The 17,149-nt window shown below is 46.8% G+C and overlaps 1 protein-coding gene across 1 annotated transcript in view; it reads right to left on the bottom strand.

The window, feature by feature from the left end:
- SPIRE2 (spire type actin nucleation factor 2) overlaps positions 1 to 9,713 on the bottom strand; it is a 36,158-nt gene extending 26,445 nt beyond the window's left edge. Inside the window, exon 1 of the mRNA XM_067536701.1 lies at positions 9,434 to 9,713. Within this exon, the coding sequence (XP_067392802.1) occupies positions 9,434 to 9,695 (262 nt within the window). The 5' untranslated portion in view covers positions 9,696 to 9,713. The remainder of the gene's footprint in view (positions 1 to 9,433) is intronic.
- Positions 9,714 to 17,149: the final 7,436 nt, after the last annotated feature.

Raw genomic sequence — 17,149 nt, 5'->3', positions numbered from 1 at the left:
TCTCATTTGGATTGCACATGGAGAGGTACCATGTCAGAGCAGGGAAAGCAAAAACTAGCACTCTGGGCACATTCATGAGTGGGCCAATGAACCGGCAGTCCTGGGTTTTATTCTTTCCCTGAGGAGTGACGTTGGGTGAGTCATTTGCACTCTCTGTGCCTCAGATGTGCCATCAGTAAAATGGGGATAATCAGACTTGGGCGCCTTTGTGAGATGTGGTTACAGTACAAATACCCTGGGTTTCTAAACAGCAGAAAGTTGTTGGCAAAATGGCAGAAATCTGGAGAGGAGCAACAAAGGGTATTAGAAGGCTGGAGGGATTAATTGTTAGGAAAGATGAAAGGGATGAAATGTGCTTAGCTGGGCTAAATGAAGAATAGAAATGAGAGGGGGAATATGATAAAACCCTATGTGTAAGCATCACAGAGGGAGAGGAATTACTAAAGCACCCCAGTGGGTATAACTAGAGGTAATGGGGGGGGGGCAATTAAAGGGAAATTCAGGCCAAGTTCAGCAACATTGTTTAATTGTGAGGTTTACGAACATGTGAAATCCTTTTCCCAAGGAAAGTGGGTCATTTAAAATTAGACTGGCTAAAGCACCAATGAAAACACTATAGTCACAATTCTGCACTGGCCTGGGGGGGTTGGATAAAGTGACCTAATGGGTCCTTTCCAGCTCCACTTGCTGTGATAACCACAACTCCAAAGCCACTTTACTAGACGTATGTTCACAAGGGAGCTCGGGCTATTTATCTAGTCAATAGCGCACATAGTGACTTCCAGAGAAAGAACTAATGCACCACCTGCAAGCAGGGCAGTGGTAAATGCCTTGTACAGGGCTCTGAAAGAGCCGGCAGGCAGTGGAGGGGCTGCAGTGTGGAACTGGTCCAGAACAGCGAGTAGACTCTGCAGAGCCCTGCAGATCTGCTCCAGGAGGGTTTCAACAGAAATTGCTGTTTGTTCATTTGGAATGAGATTCTCCACTGGGTGCCCCCCTCAACCGCATTTGAGCACAGAGGATTTAGGTGGTGCCGGGCTTGGGCCACCTCTCTGCCTGGGCTGAATTTCACCCGTGGAGAATTCAGAGATCTCATCTCAGTGAAAAAGGAGCCCCTGGCTCAGAGTAAGCCTTGGCAATCGGAGTGGCTGCTGAAACTTGGAGGGTCAAAGCACCAATCCTGAGAAGGAGTAAAGAGCACCCACGACAGCATGCGAGTTCTTCCCTTTAAGGGGCTTCTCTCCTTCCTACACTGTTTCACTCACGAGTGTTTGTGAGAGCCACTCACGAGTGGAGGGACGTGCGAGCACCTTGTCACTGAAGCGACATTCACAAATGCTGGGCCGCACACATACCAGTTTGCTTCTAACAAATCTCAAGAGCTTTGTGCTGTGCTCGTTGGTTTGTTATTGTAGGGTCTCTCATGAGCACTGGACTGTACACACTAATTTGCTTACTGGAGAGTCGTTCACGAGTGCATGAAGCATGCAGATTGGTTTGCTCAGGCGTGCCAGGCTACACAGAGAAGAGGAACAATTGTGTTTAAACATGGCATTGGAAGGATTGTCGTAGGACAGCACCCCGGAGAAGTATGGACAGACCGCAAGGCTGTGACAGGAGGAGACTGAGGGCATCACCGCTGCAGCTGCTCACACTCTAGACAATCAATACACTCAGGAGTCAGAACAACATTATCTCAGCAGTAAAGCACATTGCCATTAAGAGAAAATGGAAAGTAGCTTGACAAATCTCCTGTCTAAACAGTAAATGAGGGAAAAGCAGGGGATCATAACATCACAGAAATGTAGGGCTGGAAGGGGCCTCAAGAGGTCATCAAGTCCAGTCCCCTGCACTGAGGCAGGACCAAGTAAACTTAGACCATGCTGGGCAGGTATTTGTCTAACCTGTTCTTAAAAACCTCCAGTGACAGGGATTCCACAGCCTCCCTTGGTAACTTGTTCCAGAGCGTAACTATCTGGTAGTTAGAAAGTTTTTCCTAACCTTAAATCTCCCTTGCTGAAGATTAAACCCATCACTTCTTGTCCTGCCTTCAGGGGACATGGAGAACAATTGATCACTTCCTCTTTCTAACAGCCCTTACTATATTTGAAGACAGTTATCAGGTCCCCCCTCAGTCTTCTTTTCTCAAGACTAAACATGCCCCGTTTTTTTAACCTTTTCTCGCAGGTCAGAGTTTCTAAACCTTTGATCATATTTTTGTGGTTCTCCCCTGGACTCTCTCCAATTTGTCCACATCTGTCTCAAAGTGTGTCACCCAGAACTAGACAGTACTCCAGCTGATGCATCACCAGTGTCTCGAGTACAGCAGGACAATTACCTCTTGTGTATTACATACAACACTCCTGTTATTACACCCCAGAGCAATATTAGCCTTTTTAGAACTGCATCATGTTGTCGACTCATATTCAGTTTGTGATCCACTATAATTCCCAGATCTTTTCAGCAATATTACAGTCTAGCCAGTTATTCCCCATTTTGTAGTTGTGCAATTGCTTTTTCCTTCTTGAGTGTAGTAACCCTGCCAAAGAAGAAAATTAGGTTGATTTGGCATGACTTGTTCTTGACAAATCCATGCTGGCTATTCATTAAAACCCTATTATATTCTAGGTACTTACAAACGTATTGTTTAATAACTTGCCCCAGTATCTTTCCAGGTATTGAGGTTAGGTTGACCGGTCTATAATTCCCTGGGTCCTCTTTGTTTCCCTTTTTAAAGAAAGGGTATTATATTTGCCCTTCTCTAGTCCTCTGAAACCTCACCTATCCTCCAGGAATTCTCAAAGATAATCGATAATGGTTCCGAGATTGTTTCAGATAGTTCCTTAAGTACCCAAGAGTGCATTTCATCAGGCCCTGTCAACTTGAGTTCATCTAACTTATCTAAATATTCTTTAACTTGTTCTTTCCCTATTTTGGCTTGTGGTCCTTCCCCTTTTTTTGTTAACATTAATTGTGTTAAGTATCTGGTCACAATTTACCTTTTTAGTGAAGACTCACACAAAACGGGCATTAAACACCTCAGCTTTCTTGATGTCATCAGTTATTAGCTATCCTTCCCCGCTAGGTGGAGGACCTACACTTTCCTTCCTCTTTCTCTTGCTTCTAATGTATTTATAGAATCTCTTGCCTTTTATATCCCTTGCTAAGTGTAGCTCATTTTATCCGTTAGCTTTTCTGACTGTGTCCCTACATGCCTGGGCTATTCTTTTGTACACTTCCTTAGCAGTTTGTCCAGATTTCCACTTTTTGTAGCATTCCTTTCTGATTTTCCATTAAAGACCTCCTGATACAGCCACACTGGCCTCTTACTATTCTTCCTATCTTTCCTTTGAAGTGGAATAATTTGCTGAAGCATCTGTAATATTGTCTCTTTGCGAAACTGTCAGTTCTCCCGAGCTCCTTTTTCCCTTAGATTTTCTTCCCATGAGACCTTAGCTACCAGTTCCCTAAATCTGCTTCTCTGAAGTCCATTATCCTTATTCTACTGTTCTCACTCCTTCCTTTCCTTATTGTAAAAGCTACCATTTCATAATCACTTTCACTCAAGTTGCCTTCAACCTTCAGATTTCCAACCAATTCCTTCCTGTTAATCAGAAACAAGTCTAAAATTGCTGTCCTCTGGTTACATCCTACACCTTCTGAAACAAAACGTTGTATGTTCCCCCAGTACGTTCCAAGTACTTACAGGACATTTTGTGTTTTGCCATATTACTTTCCAACAGATGTCTGGGTAGTTAAATTCCCCCATTACTACCAGGTCTTGTGTTTTGGCTCTTCCTGTTATTTGTTCTATAAATGCCTCATCCATCTTCTCCTCCTCCTACCAGGACATCACTCCTGGTTTTTTCCCGTTTTATCTTCACCCAGAGGCTTTCAAATTCTCTGTCTCTTACCTCCTTCTGGACCTCTGAACAGGTGTCTATATTCTTGATGTGCTGTGCAATGCCTCCGCCCTTTTTTCCTGCCTGTGCTTCCTGAACCAGCTGTACCCCTCCATGCCAATATTCCAGCCAAGAGATTTATCCCCACCAAGTTTCTGTGATGCCAACTAAGTAATAATTTAGCTTATGAACTAACACTTCCAGTTTTTTCTGTTTATTCCCCACACTCCTCACGTTGGAGGATGTGGAATTTATTGTAAAACTGTCATTTGTCAGAATCATTAAGGATAACAGAGAGACAGAGAGAGATTCCATGAAAGGCTTGTGAAAGCAACAACATCAGTGTCCACAATTCCTTTAAGGACTCCTAGAGGGTTTTCAGAAATCCACAACAGCTGAAAAGAATGTAAAGCTTCTCCTAGCCCCTCCAAAAACAAGAGGGCCCAAAAGCTGCCTGCTCAAAGAATCCCAAGTGTTATCAATACAAGCACTGCTTGGACCAGATAAATCCCAGCAAAGGGATGGAAAACTCAAATGGAGAATTACTATACCGTAGGTCCACTTAGTACCGCACCTCAGGTAAATGCCTATAGATTAAGGAGATGTGAGTCCAAAGTTGTGCATGTGAGACTGGATAGCATGTGTGTTCTGTAAAGACCCCAACACCCACCTTGGTCTCAGATGAGATACAAAAAGAACTTAATGCCCTCCAGCAATACCCTTTATGGCTGCTCCATGAGGCCACTGCCTGCCTTCCACATTCACCCACAATGAACACAAAGTTAGTTTTGCAGAACACCCACAAAGCATACAAATGACACAAAGCAGCTGCTGTGACCAGAACAAGCTAAGCAGCAATCCAGGGCATGGTTTCTATAACCCCTGCATAGGCCCAATAACTTCAGTAAACTTCCCAGAGTAACACTTCTTTGCATTTAGTATAGATCCTCTTATCCAAGGTTCTAAAAGCACTTTTACAAGCATGAATGTAACCGTCACAGCCCCGCTGAGAGATAAATAGGTGAGTTTTGCAGATGGGGAAACTGAGCCACAGTGCAGTTCAGTGACTCGTCAGCATCACACCATGAGTCAGTGGCAAAGCCAGGAGCAGAGGAACCCAGGAGTCCGGGCTCCCAGGGCTGTGCAGTAAGCTTGTCTCTCTCACCAACAGAAATTGGTCCAATAAAAGATACTACGGTACCTCACCCACCTTGTCCCTCTAATATCCTGGGACCAACATGGCTATACTTACAGTGCATAATCAAAATGAATGTCACTTTTAGGACAGTTCCCTTCTCTCTCTTGTTCTGTCTTTGGCTGGGGTTCCTGGCAGCCCAAACTGTCTCTCCAAACTAGTCCCGCTGCACTTGTCACCTAGACACATGCTAGAACTATCAGACAGTGTAGGGGTGACTTCTTGAAACTCAGCTGCATCCCTCCTCCCTCTGGCCGCATTTACAAGCAGGGCCCAGTCCTCGCCCAGAAGGATGGTAACTAACGATAGGGCCTTGGAGGAGTTTAAAGCAAGGGAAAATGGGAAACTCAGAGCTCCACCAAGAGTCCCCTTCCCCTCCAAACACCAAGCCAGCACCTTACGCCCTGCATTTGTACACTTTTGTACTAACATTCAATCCCGGTTATTTAGAGAAGCCAGGATTGGTAGACTCAGCGGAGACACTTACAGAAGAATGATGCTTTGCTCTAACCAGAGACACTCTTCAGCAGGGGCCATTTACAGGCAGAAACACTGATAAGCAGGAGGCAGTCTTGGTAAGGTGTTAAGGCAGAAACAAACTGGCAGCCTGTGGGCACATCTAGGAGGTTCTCAGCAGTTTTACTCAGCGCCTACCATGCCCTGCTTACCCTAAGCTGGACCTGGGATGGGCCCCTGCCTTGCATCCCCATGTTGAATGGCTGCATTCAGTGGAGTCTGGGATATGCCAAACCCTGAAGCCAGATCGCATCAGAGGGGATTTCGTGCACATCAAAACATGCAACAGCTCACTAGGCAGGAGCTATCTGGGGGCCCAGCTGCGACACAGCTGAGCTTCACAAGTTCATTATTTACTGTTGCGGGGGAGGGGGCTGGAAAACCACATCCAGTAGGGAAACCTTGTCATAACCACCTCCGCCCCCCACCCTATCTGACAGCTGTAGAAATCCTTCAGCTCCCCCCATGGCACTATCACACCAATAGTACAAGATAATCATCTGGGACCAGATGGCCAGTGCTGCTCATTCCCAGGCAAGAAAGCAAGGGCAAAACTGCTCCCCCTAGTCTCAGGACTCCTCAAATCCATATTCCCACCTAGCCAAAGAGACGTCATCCTAAACCAATTCTGCTTAGCCAACACTCTGCTCTGAAACGAACGCAGAAAGCCTGACAATGTTCCAGCCTCGTACCCCTGCTCCTGACAATTTAAGTGCATTTTATATTAAACACCCAAGGAGGCAACTTGAAAGCTGCCCAGAGTGACACTTATCAAGAGAATTACAAAAGTTTGGCTGGGGAACAGGCAATAAAGATTTCAATAATAAGCAAACAAAAAAGCATTTCCAGCTTGCAAACTATGCATGAAAACATACAGAGCAGGTCCTGCGGACCCCTGCATGAATTGCAGTGTATTGAGAGGGGCGCTGCAGACAGAAATCACAAGATCTGACTAGCCATGGAAAAGATGTTAAAGATGGAGGCTTTTCTGCAGGAGCGGAGATGTCTCTACACATAGTATGGCACAGCAGTATTGTTCCTTCAGGGACCATTAAATGATGCAATTCTTGGCCTCCTTCCCACTGAAGATATCAGTTTTGCCCACAGGCTATAGAATTCTAATGATTTAATGAACAAAGACTAAAGTCAGATCACTTCGTATTTTCAGCAGTGGGTTGAAAAGTGGCTTCCTTTTGTATCCGGGCACATATTTATTTAAGTTGTGCTTGTCCTAGAACAGGATCAGCCAGTTTTTGGAAGTTATGCAAAGTGTTTTCAGTCAATATCCCAGCCTCCTGCTTGTTCAGCTCGGAGATAAAAGCACAGATCTGGGTATGGCACGCTGAGTTTATGTTGTGTCAGAGGCAAAGAGCTGCACCGTAGTAACATTTGTATAATGCACATTCATTTGTTTATAACTGTTTGTACAGAAAGCTAGTGTAGGCTGAGCTCTCAGGCGATTTATCCTCGTAAGCGTCAGGAGGAGGAAGAACTCACAGGTGTTTCATGATAATTGGAATTGCTCAGCTACATGCCACTGAATCACCCTGATAATAAGCAGTTTGGAGCGTGCAAGAGCCAGCAGATGACAGGACAGGTGTGGCTGTTTGGAGGCTATTGGGTGTAGTGAGGCTGAGGGCCGTGCGCCTCAATAATTCCAGAAGAGAGACTATCTCACAGCCAGCCCGGGCTGCAGGAGGTTTGCTTTTTAACCCTACACAATCTGATTTCTCTCTCACACAGGGTGAGAGTGCTGTGTGGCCTCGGGCGAGGCATTTAGGGGCTGATAATGTGAAGTGATGAGCGTCTCTAGCTCTTCATCCTCCAGCAGTGATTCAATGCCTCATAGGATCTGGCCCTTTACCTCTCTCTCCTGCTTCCCCATCTGTAAAACCAGGTTAATACTTTCCTACCCGACAGAAGTGAGGTGAAAAGTTATACGTTCGTGTTTGTTCAGCGCTTTGAAGATGAAAAGTGCTGTAGAAGTATTGTTACCATTATTATTAGTATGTCACAGGGATACTAGTCTGCAGGTGCTGGGCTAAGATACTCACCACATTGCAAACGATTTCCACTGCCTGGAGTACAATTACAGACCATAAAACTACCAAGGTTATGAAATGTGTCTTTGTAAGATGCCGTGACCTCCTGGCTCATGAATACAGATAATCCAGTAAAGTTTAAAGTTCAGTTTTACACATGTAATTTAGACATCTCCTAATCTTTGAATTTGTGCTGCTAGTGTATGCCATGGCTGGGCCTGGGCTGAGCCTTCTTGACAGTGGAGGGGAAAAAACATAGGGCAGGACTAAGATGACCAATGACTGGAAGTCAAGAGTCTAACCAATCTGCACTTCCAGTCTTTTATTATTAGCTATATTTTGGATTTTTTAAATATCTCTTTATCTCGACACCCCACCACATGCACTGTCATGTGTCCAGCCCATCAATATCTTACTAAAGGTAGCTTCACAGTAACTGTGTCTCTGTTTTCTCCATGCAGTGTTATATCCCTTTAATATTAAGGCTGAGAAAACACCCTGAGAGAAAAGCACCGTGATTCATGTAAAGCATTGTGTCCTCAGATACTACAGCATCCGGTGCATTTCCTTAATATTGCCATTTTCTGCCTAGATACTACAGATATATATAATTTCCATTATTAATTATATTTATTGTTATTTCACCCTTAAACACAAATTTATTTGGTTTTCTTCTTTACTGTCCCAATCTTAACTTTCCGCTAATGTGGTTTTGTCAGTAAATTTCTTAAGACACAGATTTACTAACAGACAGTTTTCAACCCAAAGAACTAGAAAGTCTGCAGAGCAAAATACTTATAAGTCTCTGGATTAAACCTGATAGAAACTCTCCAGGACCTGGCCTGTTTGTGAAGTAGCATGTTTTCTAGGGCCAGATAACTTTATTTTCATATGGGTCAAAATCATTTCCCTCTATGAGCCCAGGCACCCAAAACTTAGGGGTTTGTTCATTTTGACCTTTAAAATAAACAGCCCAACAGATTCTCCCCCAATGTCTTCTCTCTCACACCCTCCCCACCACTTCCCAAACCAGAATGGTGGGTCTCAACTAACTTACTTTTTTATGCATTATCAAGCCGGAGGAATAGGGGTTTCCAATGGAAAAACCTGACACAATTTGACAAGGTCAATAACAGCTTCCCTGTGGTGCAAGGTCATCTGTGTACATTGCAAGAGGAATGAACAGGGATGTCTGTTCCCCTGACTCACAGCCCTGTGCACCCGGGATGCCTGCAAACATCTCCAAGGCCTGGCACCCCCTGGGCAGCTGCCAGCTCTCTGTGAGATGCATTATACAGAGGGCTGCTGGCAACTAGCAGTTACAGATACACCTATCGACACACGGTCTGCAATTCATGTGCGGTCTCAGCTGTCCGAGGGGAAGCGTTCACACACCACGAGGCACTTTGTACCTGGCTCCAGGCTCGGAGCCTTTCCTCCCGCCGGGCTGCGGCAGGCGGCTGGCCGAGCTGCCGGGGACAGAGGGGACCAGCCGCCAGGAATTCACCGCCAGCCTCTGCCGAGCCGCTCCCAGGAGAAGCAGCTGCCCGGACGCGGGGAGGCGGGCAGACGCTCGTGGGCGCCCCGCAGTGACCCCCACCCCCGGGATCTCTGCAGGGGGCTCCCCCGGCAGCCCGGCCTGGCTCGGACCGTCCCTCCGGGTGGCTCTGGGGCGGGCGGGATCAGAGGGGCCGCAGAGCCGGCTCCAGCCTCTGCAATGGCCCCGAAACTACCCCCAGCCCCCCGCCCGCCCGCCCCCCAGCCCCGAGGGCGCTCACCGGCCGAGCCGTGCTCCCCGCGGGCGGTCACCGCGCCGTCCTTGTGCAGCAGGATGTCGGCCGTGTCCCGGATCCGGCCCGCCGGCCCCCCGCGCGGCGCGGCCGCCGCCAGCCCCCGGCTGCACTGGTAGCACACAGCCCACGCCTGCTCCTCGTTGAGGGGCTGCTCGTAGGACTTCAGCACCTCCTCCAGGGACAGCGGCCCGGGGCCCCGGCCCTCCGCCCGCCCCTGGCCGCCGCTGCTGCCGCCGGCCTTGGCCATGGCCGCTCCATCACCGCCGCCGGCCGGCCGGGCGGCTTTCCATCCCGGCGGCGCTGGGCAGCCCGGCCAGGAGGAGGCGGGAGCTGAGCTCAGCTCGCCCGCCCCCGGCCCGCCCAGCCCAGCCGGAAGCTCCGCACTGCAGCCGCGGGCAGCCCCGGGCCGGGCGGGGCGCGGGGGGGGCCCGCAGGCTGCAGATCTCCGGGGGGCAGAGCCGGTAACACCGGCCGGGAGTCCCGCTTCCGCAGCCGGGCACAGCGGCAGGGATCCTCGCCCGAGCCGCCCGCCCCCCTCGCCGGCTTCCCCAGCCTGCCCTGGAGACTAGCTGCGGAAGTCACCCACCCGCAGGGGGTATTTTAAAAACCCCTTCACTCCCCCCCTGCTGCCCCCTATCAGCCCCATCTTTCTGCCTCCCCTCGCCCTCCCTGCCCCCCGACATCGGGGGCACCCTGGCTCTGTCCACAGCAATTAGACACCTGGCCTGGCAGCCCCCCCCCCCAGCTGTCTGGGGCTCCCCAGCTCAGCCTAAGGGTGTTTCATTGCAGTGTAGACTTTAGGGGGTAGGCTGGAGCCCGGGGGGGGCGGTGCCCCAGAGCTCCCACTCCAGCCCAAGGCCAAAGGTCCACACCCCAGTGAAGAAGAGCCCCTTAGCCCCAGCCTGGCCAGCCGCATTTGCTGGAGTGGGCCAGCCCAGAGCATCTAAGCCCTGTGTAGACACAGCCCCTGAGACTGGTTTGTAAATTCCTCGGGGCAGGGACTGTCTCCCATGTTGGGAGGCTCCTCAGACACTTCCGGGCCCTGTTAAAACCAGTGAAATAATCACAGAATCACACAGCTGGGCGGGACCTCAGGAGGTCATCTAGTCCAGTCCCCTGCATCATGGCAGGACTAAGTCATATCTAGACCAGGGGTGTCAAACTCGCTGATGGTGACGGGCCAAATTCACAGAGCCTGTACCAGTTATTGAGGGGATGTAGTTGCTACCCTCAGCTAGACGGACACTGCTGTGACACTGTCCTCATTTCTAGCACATTGATGCTGGCTGTGCCCGTGAGGCGTGAGTGGTCTTTGATGGGAACAGCCCACACCTCACCTGCCACCGCTGCACTGAATTGGCATTGCTGATTGTGCAATCCCTTTTCGACAGACGGGATAGTGCTTCTGATGGTGCTTATTTAGCTAAGGTTAGTCCTGCTTTGAGCAGGGGGTTGTACTAGATGACTTCCTGAGGTCCCTTCCAACTCTAATATTCTATGATTCTGGAAACGCTGGTCCAGAAAGACCAGACAGAATAGCAGGAACCTTCAAAGAAGGATCAGATAGACTGGGTGAAACAAAGACCTTACAGCTATGAGATCTCCATTTGAAAGGTGGAAAGAGAACTCAATGCCATGCCAGATCTGTTAACTCATGTAGATAAACTAGCTATTGATCCTGTATGCAGGCCAAGATTTCTAATGAATGAATGATGATGGAGCAATACTTGTTCTCTCCCTTGCAAGGGACCTGGATATTGACTAGTGATGGTCTGGGGATATCAGTGACAAATAATTTTGGATAGTGCTCATAGCACAGAAACACCAGCTTTTGGGGAAGGAAGAGAATAGAGCAAGGTAGGAGAGAGGAATCTTGCTGTCCACACAAACCGACTTTGCAACCCTGGAATTCAGAAATGAGAAGAATCTGGAATTATCCATAGATTGAATCTATCTGTGGGATTATTCAAATGTAAACACTAGCAGTCAGGGCCTGAGGCATATTGTGGGCAACCCAGGGAGAAACAAGAGCCATTAATCCCAGCTGATTATGAACTGCCCCCAAAGAATGCTTTAGATCAAGGTTATTATTTGGGGTAGGTCCTGCTTTGAGCAGGGGGTTGGACTAGATGGCCTCCTAAAGTCCCTTCCAACCCCACTCTTCTATGATTCTGTGCTTGTTGGTATTATAAGTAGTTTAGTTTATTTCCCTCTTTCCAGCCCCAGTCAGTGCTTTTCCTCTCTGGTCTTTCTTCTGGTAACTGAATCCCTGTGTGGTTCTCCAGCATGCTGCTGCTGTATTATGCAGTTCTAGAGGATGAATGCCAAGCACAGCAGCTAAACCAGATTTATCTTTGTGGGTAAGGGGACCAGAAAATTGTCACCATGGTTACACTCAAATACCCACCCAAAGTTTCTGTTCTCAGTGGGGACTTTGTCCTCAAAGGAACAAAAACAAACATCACTTTACACATCTGTCACACCCTTGTACTTAGCATATTAGTATTATCTATTCTTCCCACAGGGCCATAAATGGACATGGGGCTTTACAGACAAAAGACAGCAAGGCCAGATTCTGCTCTCATTTACACCAGTTTGCATCCAGACTATAATGGAGTTAATCTGGAATTAACATAAGTGGAAAGAGAATGTGGCTCAATGCCTCTGCCCCAAAGTTTACAATTGAAATTACAATAGGAGGTAAAGTAACAAGGAATAGTGACAACACTGCCATGGGGTAGGGAGAGGGGCACATGAGGGCTACGGTAATAGAATCATGCATGTTATCAGGCCGGTGAAGCACATATCATGAGGGTTACAGGTTTCTTCCTTTTGCCCCCACCCCCGTTACCTTGAGGTGAAGATTCAGGTTTAATAACCTTAAAGAAGGAGTGCGTTTAAGAAGAGAATCAAAGAAGAAAAGGGAGACAGTGATACCAACAAGATTTTGTCCAGCATACAGCTGCTCTCTGTATGGTAATTATATGGCTCCTATTACTCTAATATCCAAGCACCTCACACCCTTTATTGTATTTAGCTTCACAACATCCCTGTGATTTCAGGAAGTACTATTTACTTCCATTTTACAGACAGAAACCAAGACAGAGAAGCTAAGTGACCCATCCAAGGTCACACAGGAAGTCTGTGGCAGAGCAGGCACTTAAATGCTGGTCTCCCAAGTCTTAGGCAAGTGCCCTAACCACTGGACCATCCTGATCCAACCACCTCTCTGGGGTGAGATTTAAAAAACAAGAAATAATTTTAGATTAGCTGCCTGCTGCATGCAAGAGTGCACTCCATATGTACTGCACCAGAGCGCGCCAGTGTGAACCCAAATGCCTGCTTATCCATGACGCCACTGCTCTGACAGGCCAAAAATGTTTGGATTGCTCTGCAATCCAATGAGATTCTTAAACTCACTGGACTAAATTCAGTCCCGGTGTAGCAGGGAGCAATTCCATCGAGAGCTGCCTCTGCTTACAACTGGGCTGGATTTGGCCCAGTGAATGGGGGATTAACTGGGCATACTGGGGGCTCAGCAGGATGGCTGCCAGAGGCTCCTCAGGACCAAAATGCAATCTCTGCCTGATACAGGGCAGCATGGGGATTTGTACAAGCCACATTTTGTAGGAAGAGTTTCCATTTTGCTCTAATTAGCCAGCTTCCCTCAGAGCTGGCGCATTCAGTACAGAATATAATTCAGCCTTTTCCCTTCTCTCTCTGTTGCTTTGTAGAGATGGGGCTGAGTTTAGATCTATGATTTTGGTTATCATCATAATTATTAATTACTTTATAGCACCTGCAAATGTGCCAGCCTCTTCACAGAAAACATCTAAAAGAAAGGTCCCAACTCTGAATAGCTTACAGTCTTATTGCTGGACTGGAGTGATTTGAGACAATAAAGCATGCACCAAGGTGAACGGGGAAGGTATGGACAGCAGGCCGAAGGAGAGATGATTACTCATTTTTGGCAGTCAAGCCTCTTGGTAGCTCCATTTTTTAGCATAAAAAATAACTTTTGTAGGTGTTGCTGCAGACGTGGGTTTTAAGATTTACTAGAACAATGCATTGATGAAGAGGTGGTGAACAGATTTGAGAAGGGCGTTCTAAGCATAAGGGGCAGGATGGGAAATAGCAGAGAGAAATTCGTGAGGGAAAGAGATGAAAGGGGGGATTGAGGCTGGCATCCATGGAATGGCGCATATACTCTGGGAGATATGAAAGGGGGCCAGATCAGAGCCACAGACAGGGACTTGAAAGCATGGAGTTTGAATTTGATGCACAGGGCAACAAAGACCCAGCGAAGTGACTCAAAAGGAGGAGGGAGGCCGGCATAATTGAAATGCTGGGTGAGAAAGCTGATGGATGGACTGGAGCAGGGGAAGGCTAGCATCAACAAAACCCTATTGGGGCGATGACAGCTCAGTGCACACAGACTCATAGAAATATCGGACTGGAAGGGCTCTCAATAGATCATCTAGTCCAGTCACCTGCACTCAAGGCAGGACTAAGTACTAACAAGACCATTCCTGACAGGTATTTGTCTAACCTGTTCTTAAAAGCCTCCAATGACAGGAGATTCCACAACCTCCCAAGGCAATTTGTTCCAATGCTTAACTACCCTGACAGTTAGGGAGTTTTTCTGAAAGTCCAACCTAAACCTCCCTTGCTACAGTTTAAGCCCATTGCTTCTTGTCCTGTCCTCAATTCTCTCCATCCCATTACAGACAGGGGTTAGATGTGAAGCTCAGATCTGGGTCCTGGCCTCCCCATAGATGAATGGTGTTTGGATTCACGTTTAACCTGTAAATAACTTGCTTGATGGGTAGTTTTAGAAATGACCTTAGAAGGTGAACTCTGAGCACATTGCCCTCTGCAGAATGGAGAGGAATGTGTATGAACCAAGAGTTGAAGGCTGCAGGCGTTTCCTGCATTCAGTTTTGTTTGAACACACGCCTGCCAGTGCCCTCCGGGAGTAGCCAGTAAGGCAACATCAGAGCTATGTGGCAGGAAAGGGTGGGGACTCCGCAAGGAAATACCCTCACACCTAACCCCACAGAATTATTAGCGAGTAATAGCAAGACATTTGAATTACAAAGGACACCCACCTTTTGGGGGGTAAAACCATGATTAATACTTGTCAATTGAGATATAATTAAATCTACCCTCTTGACATTCTAACAAATAAATCAAGGTGTGTATATATGGGTAGTTGGATTTTAAACCGAAAATAAAATAAATAAATAAAAAGGAAAAAGGAGAGATGAGGAAAAAGTCAAAGTGTGATGTATGTGTGAAGTATTATTATTATGCCACAATGCCTTCCACGTCAGGATCTCAAAGCATTGTAGAGACATTATATCCATGCTCACAGCACCCCCGTGAGGTAGGTACGTCGTATTATAGTCATTTTACAAATTGAGAAACTATGGTACTGAAAGGTCATATAGTTTACAGTAAGATTGTGGCAGCCATGGATAGAATCCAGACGTCCTGCCTCCCACTCAGTCCCAGCTGTAACCATTAGTCAAAATTAGTTTTGCAAGTGGTTTGAATGTTTTGTATACCGTTTATTTTAAAAGAAATCAATGAAATAACGAGTTATTCCTAAGAACCACACTAAATCAAGATGCTCACATAAAGGGACTCTTTCTGGTTTAAATACATATCTTCAGATTTTCTTGCCAGTGTTACTAATAAACCTGACAGCATTAAAACTGAAAATATTTTACAAATCTAGTTTACTTTTCTTTTGTACTGCTTGTTCAGTTTTGCACTTAATTTGAATTGAAACTAGACAACAGGAGTCAATTTTCCATTCATTTAGAGACAGTTTCTGGTTCCCTTGCATTAGTGTTCACCTGCAGACATAGCAGGGCACGTTATTCCTTTAAAATCAAACTACTTCCATCTTCAGTTAAAAGAAAAACAATGAGAACATTGTAACAAAGCAACGGACTCCATTACAGTACCATCTGAACATGCCCTGCCAGTGATCCAGAACTAGAACCACAGAGAGCAACATCAGATCATGCTCACACTCCTGTACGGATCACATCTCTATAGCAAGACCGTGCGGTTTCGCAAACCCAAATATTGGGCCCTAATCAACCAATCCGACCACGTCCCTTCAACTGGCATGTTTGTTTCCACTGATGTGTGTCAGTTAAGATGTTTCTGCTGCACCTGCAGTACACACACACCTGATAGCGGAGGACAAGTCTACTCTGTAAATGATTGTCTCTCCCGTAACTGAGGTAGAATGTAAAATGTGAGCATCACCGCACAGAGGGCTAGCCAGGCTGTTTTGCAGCCTATCTTAATAAAGTGTGGCAGTGTTTCATAAGGAAGCTGGTTCCCTTGCAGGCAGGATTTATTTTTTTAGAACTCACATTAATTTGCTTCTTGTGAAATCAGTTCTGGTGCACTGAAGAAACTCAAGCTCCCCTGTCCACACTGCAGGGTTTAGTCAGCTAAAATGAGTAATCCTTCTAGCAGAGCATGCGTGCCTCTGATCTTTGCTCCGGATCAAAACAATCAGAGTTTGTGTGCTCCAGTGCCCAACACATCAAAGGGAGAGTTCTTTCTAGAGTCAAACCAAAGGAGCCATATAATGCTGTGCTAGGAAGCATACCATCCCCTTTCCCCATGCCAGATGAAGTATTTTACCAAGTGTGACACTTAAACCTATTGGGGCTGATTCTCCACCGCCTTCCGCCTCATTCAGTCGTTTTTTTAAAAAAGGGTATCTGATTAGACAGCATTTTGCACTCACCTTGCTGAGGCATAAATGACTAGAAAAGGTACAGGGCAGGGAAAATCAGGCCCAGAGAATATAACTCTGCAGTAGTTGGAATTGTGACCATCAGAGCTGTGTTGTCCTTTTCTACAGAGGCAGGAGCCATGGTACAGACTTAGGGCTGGATTCTTCTCTCACACCAGGATTCCATGAGTGCAACTCCATTGGCTTCTGTGCAGTTGCTCCTGATTCACGCTGGAATAAGTGAAAGGAGAATCAGGCCTCATTGCCCACACATAGAAAAGCTGGCTTCTTATTATCATCTGTGGAAAGTAACATGATACAAGAGCCACACTGACTGGGGCAAATTTTGTACAGTGGGGAAAAGCCAAGATATTTAATGTGCAGAACATAAAAAAGAAATCCCATTGCCTTTCTAGATCCTTTTTCATTAATATTTTAATTAAAACTCATCCTCTGAACAGACTGCATTAACTCAGGGTGCCTTGCCAATAGTGCACCAGATAAAATATAGTCAATAGCAGTGCTAATTGTAACCTAGTAAGCCAATGAGGCTGTGGAAACCTGTTAGTAATATTAAAAATAGACACATCTATTGCTAGAGTGACAGTATGAGGGGAAAGTGCTTCTGCCTATGAAGTATAAAAGTAGTACAGATGTTAGGTAATTGTACTGGTCACCTGCTAAATGTAGCATATTGGTGCAGAGATATCTGCCACAGACTCACAAACATTAAACATGGAAATTACCCCTTAGGTCCCATACAATCCAGCCTCCTGTCCTAGCCAATGCAGAACTGTTCTCTACAATAGATTTTCTAGTGATTTCTCCAGTCTAGCTTTAAAAGTCTCTGCCCCTTCCCTTGGGACACTATGTCACAATCATAGGAGAAAATCCCATCCCCTCCCCCGTAGCCACCGTGGGTCCCAGATGCTGCAGAA

This window comes from Emydura macquarii, unplaced genomic scaffold (genome assembly GCF_026122565.2).
Source record: "Emydura macquarii macquarii isolate MOO-44397 ecotype Brisbane River unplaced genomic scaffold, CSIRO-AGI_Emac_v2 contig_3647, whole genome shotgun sequence".
Classification (NCBI taxonomy): domain Eukaryota; kingdom Metazoa; phylum Chordata; order Testudines; family Chelidae; genus Emydura; species Emydura macquarii.
The sequence above is the reverse complement of the archived record's forward strand: the minus strand, read 5'-3'. Positions and strand labels throughout refer to the sequence as shown.